Source organism: Streptopelia decaocto (assembly GCF_964273445.1).
Source record: "Streptopelia decaocto genome assembly, chromosome: 6".
In the NCBI taxonomy this organism is placed as follows: Eukaryota; Metazoa; Chordata; class Aves; order Columbiformes; family Columbidae; genus Streptopelia; species Streptopelia decaocto.
Window position 1 is genome coordinate 26877766 of NC_138660.1, and position 20742 is coordinate 26898507.

A 20742-nucleotide genomic window follows, 5' to 3' on the forward strand; every position below is an offset into this window, starting at 1 on the left:
GGGGCTGAGAGGCCACTGGGAAGGACTAAGGAAGCGGAGGCTGCAGGGATCCCTGGAGAGAAGCTGCCCCCCAGTAACAAAAGAACAGGTAAGACCCAAAAGAATGGAAAATGTGCCCAAATGGAAAAAAATTCAGTAGGTCAGCTGCCTGTGTGGTTTGGGGGAAGAAAATAATATGATTGCATTCAGAAACAGAACTCTGATCATCGAGTCGCTTCCTCAATACAACAAAAGTAGTCGTTCTGATTGGTCCGATCACTTCAACAAAACAGCACTTCTATGCACTAAAAGCAATGCTATCCAAGCAAAAATACACTGTCACATCAAAAGAAAGAAAACTGAGCCAAAACTCCAGGGTTACAGCCCGTTCCAGGGTTGTACCAAATGAACTGATGATCTCCTCCGAATACACATGTAACTTTCAAACAGACAACAACAAACTTCGTACTTCAGTGTCAAATGGGTTTGGTTCTCTTCTCTCTGCACCAACAATGGCAAACTGCCCCAAACAATATTCAGGGGGCTTAAAGGACACTCCCTTGACCGCAAAAATGCGCCGTGTTTGAAAATCAGAGACACCTGAGGTGTCACCAGAGAGAAAATCACCAGAAGCACCTGAAGCTAAAATGAGAGGCTCACTCCCAAGACACGCTACTAGACAGACAGACAGACAGACAGACAGACAGCCGTTCCCAGGCTGCTCCCCTCACCTGGAACACCAGCACGCCCATGTGGGACACAGCCAGGTTGATTTTGGTGCCCTCGCGGTCAGACGCGACGTGAAATCGGATGCCGTACATCTCCAGTTTCCGAGCAATTTCAAGCACTTGGAAGTCCGATTCAGCAGGAGTTTGACCCCTAGAGTGAGGAAGAAAAATAAATAAAGTTTTAAGAACAATCTGATTCTACAATATTGCCAACACAGCAAAGAAACTTAAAGCTCAACTCTGGCACTAAGTGAGACTTCTCTGCCTCATTTAGTTGGGCAGTTTCACCCCAAGTATTACATCAAAACTTCTGTGTTAGGGGCAGATAACAGACCCAAAATGCATCCCCTAGACAGAGGCACTGAAACAAATGTCAGCTAGTTCAGAACTTTTCCGGTTTAGAAATTTCAACAAATCAGAATTCAATCCACAATGCCTGTCCTGCTCGCTTGTATACACATTAATATTAACCAGATAGAAAGCGAGAGATGAAAGAGCTGCACAGTCAGCACGGCAGAAACAAAGCAAACACTGCCCAGAATGCCACACTTCGGGTGGGATTCGAGACCGCATCACAATTATTCCCCGTGCTGCCGGGCGCAGTGGATTCCTCCTTGCCACGGAATCCAGAGGAGGATTTCAAACACGTTTTTGGAAGCATCATCTGCTGTTTAAATAGCCCTGAAACCATGCAGAAGATGTAGACGCACGGAGCACCTCCTTTTGGAGTGTGCACAAAGTCAGGTGAGAAATGCAGAGGCTGTTACAGACTCTGGCACGCACCACGCGCAGATTCAGCCTCCATCTGCTTCTTCACAAGTTTGCTGAAGACAAGAACCTGACATCTTGTTTTCCTGCATCTTCTCGCCCCCATTTTTCTCCAGGAGGGGGAGTTCCTTGGATTACAGTCCAGGTTTGGGCTGACTCTCAACAACAGGGGTGGCCATGGACCCTGCCCAGGACACACAGCGCAGTGCAGAGACCTCAGGCCACCAAGACATGCAATAACCCCAAAACACAGACCACCCTGAAATAAGTAATTTCACAAGCCTTGAAATGACCTACTGAAGCACCAGTACTTGTACTGACGAGGGCTTTTCCCTACAAGTCAAACCTGTCTGAGTCAGTTTGGGGATCCTGATGGGGAGTTTAGGGCATTCCAAGAAAATGCAGGAGAGTTCTTGCTACTCAGCATGCCCCAATCATGCTGCAAAGTAAAAAAGTCCTTAAGACAAACACAGGCTTGTTGTTTCAGGTAGTGCCCGAACTAAAAACATACTGCAAGACAACACCACCAGCTAATTTCAGGCATAAGTATGGTCCAGCAGGCCTGGCTGAGGCAGGAGCCCCTTCTCCGTGCAGAGCGCACGGAAACACGAGCAGCGCAGGACACGCTGGGTACTCGGACCCGTGAGCTGTATATACAGTGACCCCCGCGTCCCCACTGAAAACTGTTACAAATAATAGATATTACGGGACTTCCAAGCAAGTGTTGCGTGAGCCACCTCGCTAGGGCACTGAATGAACTGCTCCCACAAGGCACAAGTTCATTGGGATAAACGTAACGGTATAAAGAAGACACAGGACAACAATTTATTATTGTTCTATTTACAACCAACTAGTGCTGACACCAGATTAGATTCCTACACACACAGTCGAAGACGAATTTTATAAACGCTGTTTTCCAAGGAATGGCCCTCCTTCCATAAATCTGTATTTGATTTCGTTCAATTAAACCAGAGGAGAGGCTGTTTGTAGCATGATCTATTTTGGTGCACTGTGCAGTGCCAACCACAACATCAGTACGAAGTTCTCCCGCTCCCCTTGCTACCTCCCACCTACCTGCAGCCGTGCTCTAGATGAAACAACCTCTTTGCTCCATATAGATTTCTTGTAAATATAAATTTATAATATTAAAGTCGATGATTACTTCTTTTGAATTTATCAGAAACGGGGACAATATATCTATAAACTGCATGTAGGAGCTGTCTCTAAAATTCAGAGTGCAACTAGGAAACTTTTTAAGCGTGCTAACGTTTTTAAATGGAAGTTGGTAGAAGAAACAATGCTGCTTTGATTCTTAGCAAAATGCTCCTTAGACTGAAATGCACACATACACAAAAATGCACTGAGAAAGTAAAGCCTGAACACACATATATTTGTCGATAGGATTTCAACAGTTTTCTATTGCCTTATTCATTCTGAAGGGGAAAAAAGCAACCTAAGCCACTACAACAGGAAATCTTTTTTTTCCATCTGGAGAAAGCAGGATTGAGGGCACTTCCTGACTTTATAAGTTCAGTCTATAATTCCAACCATGTCCAAATGTCAGCATTATACGACCAGGTATGTATAAATGGATTGTAAAGAACAAACACAGAGGAACAAAAATCTGATTTCAAATGGAAAAAGAAATGCCAAACCACATAAAGAGTCTTGTAGTTGCATTTCTACCAGTGTTACCAACACATATTCTAGTTATGTCTAAAAGCTTAAACTGGCGAAGCAAATTTCTCTTCCTCTTAGTGAAATGAGTAATGCTGGAAGAAGTGTTTTCATACCGGCTTTAAGTGCTACTAATACTTCGTCCATAGATTCCTTAAATGCATCAAAATACCACAGTCCCTCTTCGTTAAACACATACAAGAAAAAAAACATAGATCATCAATATTAATTTTGGCCACCATTTCCCGCGTCACACTCTGAGCACTGTGTGTAACTCACACCCACACTAATTCCTGCTGTAATTCCTCCGGGCAGAGCACATTTAAGCATGAAAGCAGCGCTTTGTCTTTTAAAAGGATGCTGAGGTTGCTGGAGGTTGGGAAGCAGGGCTGGAAGGGAAACCAAAATCAGCATAAAACGGCAACTAGGAAATCAGAGCTACACAGTCCTGAAAACTCCTCACGAACAGTCCGGTATAACTGATGCAGAACCACCGAGACTTATTTTACGTTCCGTCAGGTATGACCCAAAGCACAGCACATCTCAGAACGAATAAAACAAACCGAAGCAATAAGCGGCCGCTGGTTCTCATGCACACAATGTGCTGGCCGGTCCCTCAGACGTTTGCTGCAGACTAAGCCGCACACACCGGCCTGAAAACAATCTGCTCTAATTTTGTTCAGCCACTAAGCAGATAAATCTACTTAGTCTTCGCCAGGTCAATGGACAACACACTATCTATTACAAGTATTCTCTGGTAGAAGCTGCAACAGGCTTTAGTGTAAAGGTTCCTTATGTACATCCATCTAGACAAATACTGGTGGCGTGTTACAATATTCATGTGGCAATTGGGGTGAACGATTCAAAATAAACACTGTTAAATGCCAGCTGACTTACAGAGCATTTAAAACCAGTGATTCATATAGAATTTTAAAGATGACATATCAAGATGCTGCATGGGTAGAAATTGTTTAGACTACGTAGCAACCTAAAGTTACAGTTTTTCTAATTTAAACACAATTTATGAACAGTCTATTTGCAAAAAGAACTTAAATCACTGACAAGTAGGCTCACAAGTTGTGAAAGGACACAAGGCATGAAAGTAAACGTAAATATACATATATCAAAGATTCTGTTTCGTTCCCAAATTATGTATATGTACACACACAAAAAAAGAGCAAACACAGCAACCTGAACAAGGAAATGATGAGACATCTTTCTGAATAGTTGATATGACACAGAAACCCCCTGCAAACTGGCCTCTGAGTAAGGGCGCTCGAGCTGAGTCGTCCTCCAGAAACGGGATTCTCCTGCAGGCTCTGCTTTTAGAAGGCCCTGTCAAAAGCAATCATCAGTGAAGAAACCACAGCATCAGCCTGCCAAATGTAAGCAAGGGAATAGTAAGGTCCGCTAAGGAAGTAAAAAATGAAAATAAACCACAAAAATAAAAATATGACAAAGAAGGATGATGGGAGAGAGAAGCATTTAGTCCATTGAACTGCACTGTGTGTCGCTGGGAAGTAGACAGGGCCCACGGTCCAGGTTCCCGCCTGCTCTTTGGAACTGAAACAAGGAAAAACGTGTCTGAACTCTGCAAAACCACAGCACCGTCACAACTCCCACTGCAAACAGAGCAGGGAGGGGCTGGGAAGGGAGAAGGAAGTCACAGCTGGTTTTAGGATTGCAGTGCTTCCAAAACAGCTCGTCCTTTAACAACAACTTCTCCAAAGGCACGGGGAGATTTAGAGCACATGTCCAAGGTGCTCGGGTATCACTGACCTTCACCTGGAACCTTTTCTAACCAGCGCCTCGGCCTTGCATCTTACCGTGGTTTGAACATACAGTTCTAAAACATTGTTTTAAAATAGGATTTGCCATCATTTTAATAAAATGGTTCTATTAGATGCAATTCTTATTCAACTAATGAAAAGTATACTTATGAAGCAAGGAATCTTTTCCTGTTAATCTTCCTCTGGCAGGCAAAAATACAAACTTCCCTTACTGTAAAGAATGATTAGAAGTAACTTGTCTGAATAAAGCTCAAACCTAATTAATAAAACAACCAGTCCCTGACTCACTGGGAAGTCAGTCATGACCTTCCCATCAAGCAAAGTAAACCCAGAAAATTCCCCGCGAGCAGAAGCCACTCAGAGGGATCCAGGCACGAGGTTCACGATGGGCTGTTCTGGGCAGGGTCTGGATGGACGTATCTCACAACTACAACATCACACATCTCACGTTCGAAAGAAATCTCCAGTTTGGAAGCCATCGGCCTATACTGTATGGTACCATCAAACCCTTTCCTGAAGCCACCTGTAGCTTTAGACTGCGCAGCGTCCTGCAGCACTGAAGTTTCACAATGTTGTTACGAGTTCTATGAAAAGGACGTTCCCCCTTTTCCTTTCATTTGCTTTGAAGTTACTGCCTAATTGTTTCAGCACTTTTCTTTTGACATGAGAAAAACGATTAAATACTTCTGAGCAATTAATGGTTTTCTTTGCCCAGCTATATTTCCCAAGGTGAAGAATCCTAGCAAACATATTCATTTTCTTCAAAATTACCTCAAATTACTTCAAAACAGCATTTAATATGTTCCTTCATCATTTCCACACGCACCTCAAAGGTTCAAAATCAGAAAAAACATCTGATTTCATTAAGAATCAACAAAGCTGCACCTCCATCAGTATCAATAATTTCAGTACTAATAAAAAAGAGCGACCATAAAAAGCACACAGTTAATTATTTAAATGCTCTGGAACTTATTTTCTAATACAGAAGGCTATGTATTATTAGAAAATACATGCCTTAAACACAGATGCCGCCCTGAAAAATCTCCATTCTGTCTTAAAGTCAGTCAGCAACAATCCCCGAGTCCCCACGCAGAGCAAAAGGAAAAGTTAAACTTCTAATATAGTATTTGCATTACAACACATAACCATGCTTAATATAATGTATGTGTGGATATTCCCAACTAATAAAAGCACTCCAAGCTGCTAAATTCTAACACTTGAGGTCTCAAAAATTACAGAAAAGACAGACCTATCGGGTGAAATCAAACCTTTATCACCATTTTATCAAACAGCTTCTCCTGGTTTAAGCCATCAGCTCTGAACCGCACACATGAGGTCAGGACCGTGATGGCAGGCCGCACACTGAAATTTCGCAGGGATATTAATACTGTGTGCTTACAAGCCTAAAAGAACAAAGTCAGGGCAAATGCAGGTCACGCAGTGCAAACCCTGATCTTCCGAGCAGTGTTTTGGTCATGACAGATCCTCCCTGTAGGTTGGCTTCTCCTTTACAACCACCATGTTGAATCTACTCCAAATCTTGTTACTTACCAAAAAACCTGCTACACCACCGAGACACAAGTCTATGGGGCCGGATGGGATCCAGCCACAGGTACTGAGGGACCTGCTGGAGGTGCTCACCAAGCCACTTTCAATTGTGTGTCAGCAACCCTGGCTAACTAGGGAGGTCCCAGTTGACTGGAAGTTGGCAAATGTGACGCCCATCTACAAGAAGGGTTGGAAGGAGGATCCAGGGAACTACAGGCCTGTCAGTCTGAGCTCAGTGCCAGGGAAGGTCATGGAACAGATCATCCTGAGTGCCATCATGTGACACATACGAGACAACCAGGCGATCAGGCCCACTCAACAGGGGTTTATGAAAGGCAGGTCCTGCTTGGCCAACCTGATCTCCTATGACAAGGTGATCTGCTGAGTGGGTGAGGGAAAGGCTGTGGGTGTTGTGTACTTAGACTTCAGTAAAGCCTTTGACACCGTATCCCACAGCATCTCCAGAAGAAGCTGCAGCTCATGGCCTGGATGGTGTATCTATGATGGGTAAAGAAGTGGCTGAAGGGCCGGGCCCAAAGAGTGGTGAAAGGAGCCAAATCCAGTTGGTGGCCGGTCACAAGTGGTGTCCCCAGGGCTCAACACTGGGGCCAGTCCTGTTTAATCTCTTTATCACTGATCTGGACGAGGGAACCAAGTGCAACTTCAGTAAGCTTAGAGGACACCAAGTTGGACTGGAGTGTTGATCTGCTGGAGGGTATGAAGGCCATACAGAGGGATCTGGACCGGCTGGATCAATGGGCTGAGGCCAATTGTCTGAGGTTCAACAAGGACAAGTGCTGGGTCTGGCACTTGGGTCACAACAACCCCATGAACGCTGCAGGCTGGGGAGGAGCGGCTGGAAAGGAAAAGGACCTGGGGCTGTTGGTGACAGCGGCTGAACATGAGCCAGCGTGTACCCAGGTGGCCAAGAGGCCACCAGCACCCTGGCTGGTCCCAGCACTGGTGTGGCCAGCAGGCCCAGGGCAGTGACCATCCCTGTGCTGGGACCTGGGGAGGACAAACCGCCAATCCTGGGGGCAGCTCTGGGCCTCTCACGCCAAGAAAGGCCTTGAGGTGCTGGAGCGAGTGGAGAGAAGGGAACGGAGCTGGTGAGGGGCTGGAGCACAAGTGTGATGGGAGCGGCTGAGGGACCTGGGGGGTTCAGCTGGAGAACAGGAGCTGAGGAGAGACCTTCTGATCTCTGAACTGCCTGAAAGGAGCTTGGAGCCAGGGGGCGTCGGGCTCTGCTCCCCAGGAACAAGCGCCAGGAGCAGAGGAAACGGCCTCAAGTTGCGCCAGGGGAGGTTGAGGTTGGATGTGGGAACAATTTCTTCCCCAAAGGGCTGTGGGGCATTAGAACAGGCTGCCCAGGGCAGTGCTGGAGTCACCATCCCTGGAGGGTTGGACAGACGGACATGAGGTTCTCAGGACAAGGGGCAGTGCCCGGGGTGGGTTATGGTTGGACTCGATGAGCTTGAGAGGCTTTTCCAACCAAAATGATTCTGTGATTTTACAGTGCATGCAGGGTAGATCTTCACATTTTAAGAGCAGACACATTAGACTGTAAAACACGCAACCTCACTGTACAACAAATGGACAGAAGCAAGCATTTCAAACAATGAAATTTTTGTTTCTGGACTTCCTGACTGTGTACTGCAATTAATTTTATTTTTGTGGGAAATAGTTTCTTTGTCCCTAACAAACTTTACTGATTTAAAAAATGATCTGATTCTGATGAAAGTGACTTCTCCCCCACTCCCTCCACCCTTCCCCATCTCCTTTATGCTTAATGAGTACAGAATGAGTACAATGCAACTGATCTATAATTATTTAGACAAAAGCAAGACCTATGCATTTGATGGCAAGCTGAACTTAAACTTGGTAGACTGGAAATTCTGAAGAATGATTTTGCTTAAAACCACTATTATAAGCTCATAGTAGCTTTCTCTGGCCCATTATTTAAGGTGCACTGGAAAATCACTGGAGAAAAACTATTGCCCAACAACTCTGGCTTAACCATGTAACTACTGCTGCATCCAACTTTGCTTGTTAGATATAAACGGTGTTTAACTTATACAATCTTCACATCATGCCATCGCACAGCGTGCTCAACCTCTACCGAGCGAGTCCATCTGCTCCCAGGAGTAAACGTTAGGGGTGCACATTCATCCTCACTTACACATGCTTCCTGTGGAACTCCAGAATCTTCCCTTCAATTCTTTCCTGGTTTGGCAAATACTGGTTTGTTTTAAGGTGTTCTCGATCCTCTGATTCATCAAAATCCCCTATTTCAGCTATTACAGAAAAGAAAACAACATTAGAATAGGAAGAACCAAAGGAAAATGACAGAAAATACTTGGTAAGGAATTACAGAGACCCCAAGAGCCAGAATGCGTTTTCCTTTAAGTGCTTCGAATTGGTGCATTACGCTTTGTATCCGGCTTCATTTTACGAAACACCCATGTTTATTCCAAGCAGACTTCCTGGGGATTATAGCACTATTGGAACACCATTTGGGAAATGCAGACTTTACAGTCAAAGATCGAGACTTGTGCAGCAGGCTCATGAGGTGCTCTCATCCAGGGTGTCAAACCCATTTTCACAGGGGCACATCAGCCTCGCGATTGCCTTCAAAGGGCCGAATCTCATTTTAGGACAGTATAAACGTAGGACTAGTTATAAATATTCCTTTCTTACAGACACCTCATACCAAACCAGTATATTTCCGTTTAATTTTTGCAAATATACGTAAAACAGTTATGGACAAGCCTACGTGGGAAGAGGGGAATTTACATTTTAGGAACTGTCAAAAATAAATACATAGCAAACAAGAAAGGAGTGTTATGTGACTATAATCCCCTCAGAGCCTTTGGTGTCTCCTTCACACATTGATGCCTTTCAGAAATGATGCTGAGGATTTAGGAAGAGATTTACAGAAGAAAAAAGCATTAATTCCAAGTGTGGAACAGCTTCATGTGATAAGACACAAAGCAACCAGAAGACTTTGGCTTGGAAAAGAAAAGCATGAGGCAGGCAGAACCTGTGCAGACATATGTAAAAATTACATACATATATGAATAAATACACTTTAAAAATTATTTACTTTTTCTGATAATAAACTATGAAGTTACAATATTAAATTAAAATACAAAAAGTTTTAAAAAGACAAAAGGGTAGATGTCACCCTACAAAATTCACCAAAACTAAGCTGTAAAGCTCATTTTCATGGAAGGTTGCCAAAAATATAAGCAAATTCAACAACTGGACAAATACATGGAAGCAAAGCTCATCAAGGGCAACTAAACATCTAACTAATCATCTCATCCAGGGCAGCTGTTCTTAAAAAGAGTTTAAAATCACGCCAGCATATGAAATGACAAGGAAAAAAAATTGAAAGATACTTTTGTAATATCGTTTATGTTAAAAATAATCATATTCTTTCTCATTTCTAATTTTCTAGGAGAGCAGAAGCAAGTTAAGCGAGGGGAGATGCTGAGATTTGCCCACCAGCTCTGCACGGCACTGCTGGAAACCACCAGCAAATGTTAATTGCGTCACTCACCGATGTCACGCACAAGATGGCTTCGCTCTTCCACTAAAATCACCATAACTAATTGTATTATTATATTACAATGCAGAATTACATAACTAACAACTATTTAGCAGTGCACATGTGAAGAGGTATCATTTAACGGTTTTTGTTCCAGGCCAGTGGGGAGGCACAAAACTCCCTTTCTGTAGCTCAGGTTACAGATTTGTAACCACTCTCATCATTTGGCTGCTGCTCCAGCTGATTCAGTGTCTGAACACATTCAAGGATTTCAAGCTGCTCATCTTCAAGGCCACATTTTTAGGCCTCTAGGCACATACAGACTGAACAAGCAGCAACATGGAGAACTTCCAAAGCAATTGCTTCCCATTTCCAAGGAGGAACAGCCCCACTGCTGGACTTGTTCTGGCGCGTTACTAGTTTTATTTCAGCCCAGTCTCTATACACTGATGTCCCGCCAGCCACGGGGAAATTGTGAAACCAAGGCAGGGAAGCCAGGAGGCAGACGGGAGCAGGACGGGGAGTCCTGGTGAGCTGGTTCACAGACAGCATGCGGGGGGTTTGGTTTCCTACAGCATCCACGAAGCCAAAGCTATCCCATCGTAAGCACCGGCTGTTCCTCCCACAGCTAGCCCTGGGGTAATCGCGGTGTTCACAACCAAGGGGTTCACTGCACACGCAGAGGGAAATAGTGCAGGACGGAAAACGCTTTCAGCTCCCACAGGCGCGATACTCACACTGCAGGAGGTGCGAGACCAGCAGGGCGGCCGTGTTGTCGCTGCAGGTCAGACGTTCCTCCGCCAGGTCCCTCTTGATTTGCAGCGCAAACAGGTACCTGAGAGCGAGCCACAGCTTGGAGTTACAAACACCACCTCGGCACCAGAGAAAACGGTGAGACAAGGGCTTTCTGAAAGCAGGAGTTTATAAAAGCAGCATCTCCTGGCTCTTCCCCTCTCCAAACACGTGGTAACACAGAAGCCTGGCTACCAACGGCAGTCGAATCAAACCAAACCGCCCGTGACTATTGCAGTGCAGTTTATCGGTACAAATGAACACACAGGAACACGGGCAGAAGGAAAACCACACTTTGGACAAGTCGGATATGGGAAGTAACAGCAGCTGTCATTTTCAGCTGGAAAGAAACTTACTGAATACTTCAAGTGGTTTTATCTATTAGAGAAAAGACAGAGGAACATTGCTGGTTCTAATATCCTGTTAAGAAAAATAACGAGCATTTCTGCTAGCACTCTGTTTATGCAGTGGTTGTATTTTCCAGGACTACGTTAGCAGCCTACAAAGACAGTAAGAAATTCAATTTGCTTTCTTATACTGCTATGCTCATTTAACTAAAGTATTTTCCAATCAGTTGTTAAAGAGGAATAGATTTCTATTTAACAGTTTTGTATAATAAGCTGCCTGAAAAACATACAAGGGTAGAAGGAAAAACATGGCAGCCTTGAAAGCACCAACCTTGAAAGGACCAACCTAACCCAAACTTAATCTATTTCTATGAAAGTAATGCTGGCAAGTCTTTTGTGATTTCCTTTTTACTTGAAAGACGGTGTAATATGGACTCCAGTAAATAGGCAGCTCATTACTATAAACCTTTGAACTGAGAGACTGATTAATATTCATTATGAAATCACACCCTGAAAGACACAGTAACTTTTTCTAAAAGAATAATTAATTGATTTTAAAACATTATGTATCATATTCTTAGGCAAAAAGATAATAAAAGGTATACATTTTGAATGTGTGTGGGGTTTTTTGAAGTACTGAAAGTATGCATTAAAAACCTGTACAAAGTATGCTCTGTTTTCTGCATATCTGACTGAGCTACTTTGATTTCTTCAATATAGTCACAATAAAGCGTACATATCATTAATAGCATTATGAAATACCAAGACGCTCTAAGTGCAGACCAGAATTCCACAATAAATACTCCATAAATAGGCAAAAATACAGTTCCTGCTCCAAAAAGATGCATTCCTAATGAAATTCCTACAGAAGCCTGCAATTAACATAGGAAAATGGGGAGCAAAGGAAACATTGAGAAAGTATTCATCATTACAAGAGACAATTGCATCTCATCACAGCAGTTCTGCTGGTTTACTGTGAAATAAGGAACGCTGCACATGTCTCCAAGGATTTCCATTTAAAAGAGGAAACGCATTAAAGGAGCTCTTCAAACACTAAAATCCCAGGGAATGTGCCTGTTAGAGGCACAGACTTCAAAGCACGTTCGCAGGTGCCAGCAAGTGTCTGCTTGACTCACTAATGATCAGCGAGCGACTGGCCAAAGCGACCCATGGGGAGCACCGGTGAAAAACGTGCACAGCAAAGCCCGTCGGAGAACACTTAGAAGTGTGGACTTAGGAATTTTAAACGATCAATCATTTACAAAGTATGTACTGGTTATTTTATCCAGTTACTGTTTATAAATTTGAGTGTTTCCTCTCTAGCCTGTCTCTTGGCACTGTGATGTCTGGCAACCCCTAACCTGCGCTGTTTTCTGCCTTGAAAAATAGGTTTTCCAATAACATTCATCTGCCGACGTGTCTCTTCCAAAACCGTGACACTAATGAGAAGTGTTTTTTTGCTCATCTTCAACGTCAGTTTGGTTTGGAAACAGAACCCATGTCCTCCTATTCTTACCTTCCTATTGTTTCAGTAGGTCATGCAAATCCAAATCTTCAAAACAAGACTTTACCTGGTATATTCCTCTTGCAGCTGACCCGGGTCTGGAGGGAAAAACTTGACTGCTAGACGAAGCATTGTAGTCTTTGGTCCTGTAAAAAACATTGAGTCATTTCACAACAAACTCTTGTTCTTCATCAGCACATGCAGATTACGTTTTCCAACACGCAGAGCAATACAGCGCACACAAAGTCTGGCCAGCTTTCAGCTTGCTGGCCACCTATAGCAGGGCTCGTGGGGTATAGATAGCCCAGGTCAACGGAGACACAGCAGACAGGGCTGTCCAGTTCCTCTGGAAAAAAGTCCATCTGCGGCCTGGTCCTGGCATGCCCGCCAATACCCATCTCATCCCCTTCTTAATGCTGTTCTTGTCAATCTCAACAACAGGGAAAAAAAAAATTCAACATTTAAATCTAAACAGAAGCCTTAGTAACTATTTGGAATAGTCCATAATGCTCCGTGTAACATTTTATATCAACAAAACCCAACTGTGACTGGACCACATTATCAGTTTCAGTGTCATGACTCTGGCTGCCTCAATGAGAGCCACCAAGATGCTGAAGGGAGTGGAGCATCTCCCGTGTGAGGAAAGGCTGAGGGAGCTGGGGCTCTGGAGCTGGACAAGAGGAGACTGAGGGGGGACTCATTCCTGGGGATCAATATGGAAAGGGGGAGTGTCAGGAGGATGGAGCCAGGCTCTTCTGGTGACAACCAGTGACAGGACAAGGGGCAATGGGTGCAAACTGGAACACAGGAGGTTCCACTTAAAGAGGAGAAGAAACTTGTTCCTGGTGAGGGTGGCAGAGCCTGGCCCAGGCTGCCCAGGGAGGTTGTGGAGTCTCCTTCTCTGCAGACATTCCAACCCGCCTGGACACCTTCCTGTGTAACCTCATCTGGGTGTTCCTGCTCCATGGGGGGATTGCACTGGATGAACTTTCGAGGTCCCTTCCGGTCCCTGACATTCTGTGACACCCACAAAGCCATGTCAGCAGGGTTTTCAGAGGGATATGACAGGGCACCACCATCGCCACGACTGGGCAGCACCGCTCTGCCGCTGGGATTTCCCGGCTCCAAGCAGGAACAGCCGCGTGTTCGTCAGGCAGAGCACTGACCCACCTTTGCTTCCAGAGCCAGCTGAGCTCCCTTTGCAGACCCCCGGGACAGGAGCTGCTCATCCCACAGCCCCACTCATGGCATCTCCAGCCACCTGCCAGGGACCCGGACCTGTCCCCAGGAGCAGGGACAGGTCGCCTGGAGCGTGCAGAGCTGGACAAGGCAGGACAAACCCTGGAAAGACAGACCCCCTCTAAAAGACAGGGGAAGAACTGGGAAGAGGAAAAACTGCAGCCCCGCTTCTTGCTACACCGCTGGCCATGGATTTCATGACCCGAGCAAACTTCAAGGCCAGCCCTGCTTATGGGGGAGACGCCTTCCAGCCCTGTCTGCCCTGGGATTCCACCAGCTGCTGCAGTTCCAAAGCAAGCCTAGCCAAATTAAAACAAAAATAATAATCAAATTTGTTTGAGCGTGTTGGTAAGCGCACTAACCAGCCTGGTTTAATTTATTTTAAGCTCTAAGATCTCTTACAGCTTGACAAAGCCCAGTTTAACCCTGCCCGTCCCAAAGCACACTGGTTTCTTCTGGCCGGAATAGCCGATTCCCACACCCCAAACGTTCCTCCACTCACTCACGCTCTTGTCTGCTAACAGGGGAATAACAAACTCTGCTTCCTGCCAAGTAGCTGGAGAACTAAGGCTCACACAGCGGCAAGAGGAGCAGCTCCCAGCCTCTGGGCCCAGAATTACCACAGCTTTGGTGAACACAATCCGCAAATCCTCACCCAAATGACAGTGCCACATCCAAAAATGAAAGGAGCTGGAAATAACGCCTTATAAAGATACACAAAGCTTGCATTTGGCAGAGACTAAAACCATACTAAGGATTTTATAGTCCCTGAGATGTACCAATTGGGGAAAATAAATAGTTTTAATTACTCTGGGCGGGGGGCGGGGGAAAACACCACCAATAAAACAACAACTTTACATCAAATTTCTGAAAATACTCGGAGCCTTTGGGGAGCTCCACAAGGTTATGAACAGATCTGTGCGTTACTCTTGCCCATCAATAGGAAAGTATCTCTGCCAGAGCAACCTGGGCAGTGTTCTGAGCATCGCTTACAGCAAATGACAATGAATATTACCAACTAAACACATAACACTGCATATTTGTACATAATACTGCATATTTGCTTCTGCAGCACATTTTTTTTTTTTTAATCTTGCCTTTCCTCTGTAAGTCCCATTAGAATTAGGAGAAGAAACACTGAGCCAGTCTTAACGAAGCTACAGAATACATTGTAAGAAACCAAATCTGAGCAAAACCAAGAACACCGCCAAAAACATCAGGCAAAATTACCCACGCAGGTATGGTGAACACAGCACTATATAAACTGGCAACACCCCCGAGAAGGTACCCACATGCCAACCCAATATTGTACGCCTATCAGGTAGTCAAGCGTCTGATCTGAACCCCTCGGCCTCCGGAGATGTTCAGCAGTAAAACTGACTCTGTTCATTTGAAATGAATCAAAAATAAAATCTTTCTCATACAACACAACGTTCTTCACATCTCCAAAGAGGTCATTAGCCAAGACTAATTTGAAGTAGACGTTAATAATTTAGAGCTTTTGTCTTTAGACTCAGAACTGCATTAAACATGAAGAGTCATCAACACAAAGTACCAGGTCTGGGCTGTGGTTCTTTAAAGCACACGATACCAGTTCACACATCCCCTGCTGCTGGGCGAAAAGTTACAAGGTGAACTGCAAAATCATTCCATTCTGAAAAAGCAAACCAACCAAGAAAACAACAAAAAAGAACCTCAGCAAAACTTCTGAAAGTGAAAATATCGGAAAGTTCTTAATGTGCACGTTGTCAAACAGTAACGTTAATTCCCCTCTGCAGGCTGTGGATTCAGCAGAACCGTTCAGGAGTTCCCAGGAAGACGCTCCTGAGCAATCATGTCAGTGCCAGATTCAACAACAGAAGAGCCATAAATTTTAGCAGAGTCTCATGGTTTTAAACCATTTTAGAACAACATAAGCACCAGCAGGGAACACGCGGCCTAAGGGCAAATCTCCCCAATGGATCCGCTACCGAAGAGGATACAAAAGGAGCAACCAAGGAGCACCTGTGCTCCACCAGATCTTTTGATTAAGATACAATTCCTTCCAGCCAGGAACACTGGGAAAAGACCAAACTACATGGAATGTAAAAAATAATGGCACTCAACAATATTCTGGCGGGTAGGGGGGGAATTGAAAGCATGACAAACCCTCCTGAGGAAGCCGCCTTTTACAGCCGGTTTGGCTCTTCTGCTTAAAACCCAATGTTGGTAAAGGTTAAAACCATGACCTTAAAGTTACACAAATCTCACTAGAGTTGGTGATTTCTAATTTTCTGGAAATCACTTTCAGGCAGAAGAGTAACTAAAAACTACCTCCCCGTACTCATTGTCAACATTTTTCAAGAAAGATTTTGAGAGGACCAGGAATCCACCACACCCTTGTGGATCTTGTTTTTTCACAAAGCCTTTGCACTCAGGAAAATAAATAAGCAAACAGATTAAATTCATTCTAAAGGTTAAAAAAAAAGGTTTGATCTAATCTTTCAGTGTCGGAAGAACTACCATACTGTATTCTTCAATTATTTTTAACCTTTCGAGTGCCTCTCACGTTGCTTTTAGAGCAGCACAAAGCAAAGATAGCGTCGCTATTGCAACATTCTCCTGGCCGCAGAGCAGAAGAAGCTCTGAGACGCAACCGGCGCAATAAATCAGAACATTCCTTTTTCTTTCCATCACCAGACAACACAACTTACAAAAGCTCACAGCCAGCACATGTCATGTTTCACTTCAACTCGACACCAGCTGAGCCAACCTTATCACAGAGATTCATGGCTTCAGCGCGTTTCCATTCTACCCACCACATATTACACATTAAAAACATCAGGTCTGCATGCCCGAACAGGAACCGCCATCACCCCCAGCAAGTACCATTTTCAGGGAAGCATAACCAGTAAATCAAGTCATAATTGTGAAAGCAACCCACATAAAAGCAGATGCAAATGAAGGAAAACTTCCTTTTTTAAAGGTACTTACTCCGTACTTGTTTAATAACAGGTTTCATAGGTTCCAGCCAAATCTGAAATGAAAGAAAAAAGAATTACAAGCTGACATTCATATTTGAATACAATATGAACGCATCAAAAGTAAATTCAAATAAAGCAGTAATTTATGAGTATACATTTCTTCCTCCCTGAAGTGACACAGCAACTCCTTTGCTTTTAAAAAATATACTCACCTATTTGAACTGACATTTATCATGTATCAATAGAAAAACCACTGATCTGTGCTTAAAGCTCAGCTGGGCAGGAGTCACGACAGTAAAAGCAGCCACCGAACACAGAAGTGACACAGCACACCCGCAGGAGTCAGGCTACAGAACTACACGAGGTCTGTACAAAATGACACCGTACAACTTTTTTCCCCTTCAGTGCTTTGTCCGTCTCTCTTACCTACCTACGGATTTTTACTCAGGATCAATTCCCCACAAAGTTTTCTTTTTTGACAAGCACATTTTCAAAGCCAGACTTCTGTTGTTCTAGTAGAAGTATCCATAAAACTAATGCAAAGTGGAGTGGATGCTCAACTATTCTTTTTTTCCCACCCCTCCAAAAAGAATCGTAACAAGACAGTGAAGTTTGGTCCTCACTAGTTACTTGTCTGTCTGAGAGAGAGTTGAGGATTATAAGAACCTTATTAGATGCAGAAACACTTTAGAGGTTTTGCAGAACAGAAACTAACCAAGCTTGACTGTATTTGCTTCACTGAAGAGCAGCATGTATTAGTGCTACTCACGTTCTTGTGTTCTCAGTCATATTTTGTGCGTAATAGAAAAAAATAACAAAGACACAGTTTTGTTAACATTTTCTAGTTTAGAAGCCACATTGTCCTCTTCCCAAGGCAGAGGATAAGCGACTAGGACACTTACAGAGCACCAGTACTTATCTAGATCAATGATTATAAAAGCTTGCAGGTCTGTATGTCTGCTGAGGTTTATATTTATTAGAAAGAGGTTCATAATGACTCCTCAGGGAAATTAATTGAATACTGAACTAACTGAATATGAACACTACCAAAATTACCCGTGTAATATGATTTTGTAAGTGTTCCACAGACTACACTTTGAGTTGATGTCCCTCCTTCCAGAGGGAAGGAGTTTATGTCCCTGAAAGTGGGAACATCAGCAACTATTTAGCTGCTTTATACATAGTTTGAGATTTAACAAGAAGCAGAATCTGATTCCTCCCCTCTGCTTTATTAGCTGCCATTGTTCTGGTGAGTAAAGCAGATTTGCAGGAATCAAAGAGATAATCCTCTAGCAGACTCTGAAACTTTTGCCATGCAGGCAACAGCACTCACCCGATCTTTTTATTATAGAATCATAGAATTGCTTTGGTTGGAAAAGACCTTTAAGATCTTAAAATTCAATTGTTACCGTAGCACTGCCAAGAATTATACCGAATGGGTCAGGAGACTGTACCTACCCAATACGACTGGATGTTCTGGAACTCAATCCCAAAGTAGTCCGATTCGATCAAATTCAGATGCTTGTAAACTTCTGTCAACAACGTCTGGCCATAATACTTTGACTAAGGAAGTAAAAAAGTGAGATTAATATATTTTAATAAGTCTACAGCAAATGAAAAAAAAAAGTCATCTTTAGAAACCATAGAAAAATACCTCAAAGACTTTCGCCATCATTCTTGTCAGTGTAACACGCAAACACCCCCTACACAGAGATGGCTCCACTAACAGCTTCCACAGAAGCCAAGGAACTTGAGCTGGAAAGGGCTGCTGGAGGTCAATGTCACCTCTGTCCAACCTCCTGCTCACAGCAGGGTCAGCTGGGACACCACATCAGATCAGATCAGCTGCAACCACCTGCAGCTCCCCCAGCAACTGCTGAGAGAGTCCAGCGCAGCCACCAAGATGCTGCAGGGAGTGGAGCATCTCCCGTGTGAGGAAAGGCTGAGGGAGCTGGGGCTCTGGAGCTGGACAAGAGGAGACTGAGGGGGGACTCATTCCTGGGGATCAAGATGGAAAGGGGGAGTGTCAGGAGGATGGAGCCAGGCTCTTCTGGGTGACAACCAGTGACAGGACAAGGGGCAATGGGTGCAAACTGGAACACAGGAGGTTCCACTTAAAGATGAGAAGCAACTTGTTGGGGGTGAGGGTGGCAGAGCCTGGCCCAGGCTGCCCAGGGGGGTTGTGGAGTCTCCTTCTCTGCAGACATTCCAACCCGCCTGGACACCTTCCTGTGTAACCTCATCTGGGTGTTCCTGCTCCATGGGGGGATTGCACTGGATGAGCTTTCCAGGTCCCTTCAACCCCTGACACTCTGGGATTCTGTGATGCGAGTCCATGCCGGCTGAGCAAAGATGGTGCATGCAGGTCGCACCCAACCTGAATTTAGGCCTGGCCTAGGATGGCCCAGGCGACCCCACAGGACAGGAGGGGCTGCATGAGCAGAACCTGCCAGGACGACACTGACCCAGCGTCGTCGGCACAGCCAAGGCCTTTGCGGATAAAACTGCAAAGGGTTCTAATCCAATGGGTTTTAATCCATTTTCTGCAAAGGAACATCTTCGAAAAACCCTAAGTCTACCTTTTTTCTTACAACAGAGTAAAGAAAACCCAAGGCGATAGTATTTATTCTGGTCATTAAGAAATAAACAGGAAGGCTACGGTTCCCTGCCCTAGAAACCAGCTGGAACCCAAACACCCTCCCCACGCCACGCTTTGTGTGCAAAGGCGTTTGTGATGATTCTCTCCTCGAGAACCTCTCACACCAGCCCCTTCAGAGCCAAGTTAGGTGCAAAGCCACAAAACAAATACCTGGCTGTGGCAACACAGCACAAAATGATAAACTTGCAAAGCACACCCAACACAACCACACCTGGGTCTGCTGCTGAAAACATCCAAGCTTGCTCTCAGCAACTATTATTGCACGACTGCAGCAGCCACCGCGGGAAAAACAGCTTTTAAGGACCCGCCCCAGCCCACCCAGATCACACAGACAAGAATCCAAAGGGCTTTCGCATCCCTCGCCATGGCTGGCTCATTTGGAAAAGTCAGAGGGCCCGGAGCCTTCCTCATCCAAACACAGTTCTGTAACTGACTCTTTAAACACACAACGCTGTATCTTTTAAAAGTATTAGGCATTATAATAAATTTGTAAGAGAGAATAATTTAATAAAATGCAAATGAAAATATTTAACAGAAAGAATGGGCCACTTTAAAAACAGCGGGTTTAAAAAGGTAAAAATACGAGGAAAGTTGGGGAAATTGTTTCACATTACTGAGATGCATAAAAATTCAAGAGTAATTGCAGCTTACAGGAAAAAGAGATTAACTGTTGATGTTTAAAAACCTGCCATTTGGCTAAATACCTCTGTACCACTCCAAAAACCAAACTTCAGTGAGCAAAAGCACAGCAGCTGTGCAGCACTGCAAACCTGAACACAGCGTCGGTAAGCACAGCGTGGGAGCAGAGCCGAAGGCAGCGCTGCAGCACCAAGGGAGCGCAGGGGGCACAGGACAGCGCCGATCCGCACTCTCACCAGGAACACCTTCCTGGATGCGAATGCACCCGGCCCTAGCTCCATTTGTTCTGAACGTTTCTTGGTGTCACGGTGGGTCATGCCACTGATGTCAAAACCCCCAAATAAAACTGCAAGTCAGGAGAAACAATCCAGTTGTTCAGCATTTCAGCGATACAGAGATGCCTGGGTGAGATATGACACAGAAGGAGCACTCTCCTCTTTCTCAGGATGAGTTTTGTGATGGCTAAAATGGCATTTTCTTTGTAAGAACAAAGGTGATTTTTTTTTATTATTATTTTTTATTTTTTAGCCTGCAGAAGACTCTGTGGGTGTGGGTTTGG

The 20742-nt window shown here is 44.5% G+C and overlaps 1 protein-coding gene across 6 annotated transcripts in view; it reads right to left on the reverse strand.

Moving 5' to 3' along the window:
- FARP2 (FERM, ARH/RhoGEF and pleckstrin domain protein 2) overlaps nucleotides 1–20742 on the reverse strand; it is a 75159-nt gene that overhangs the window by 35383 nt on the left and 19034 nt on the right. For all 6 annotated transcript variants that reach the window (XM_082056218.1, XM_082056219.1, XM_082056217.1 and 3 more), the window contains exons 3-8: nucleotides 18344–18448; nucleotides 16896–16938; nucleotides 12751–12829; nucleotides 10778–10875; nucleotides 8670–8784; nucleotides 711–858 (exon numbers count right to left, since the gene is read on the reverse strand). In XM_082056218.1, the coding sequence (XP_081912344.1) occupies nucleotides 711–858; nucleotides 8670–8784; nucleotides 10778–10875; nucleotides 12751–12829; nucleotides 16896–16938; nucleotides 18344–18448 (588 nt within the window). The remainder of the gene's footprint in view (nucleotides 1–710; nucleotides 859–8669; nucleotides 8785–10777; nucleotides 10876–12750; nucleotides 12830–16895; nucleotides 16939–18343; nucleotides 18449–20742) is intronic.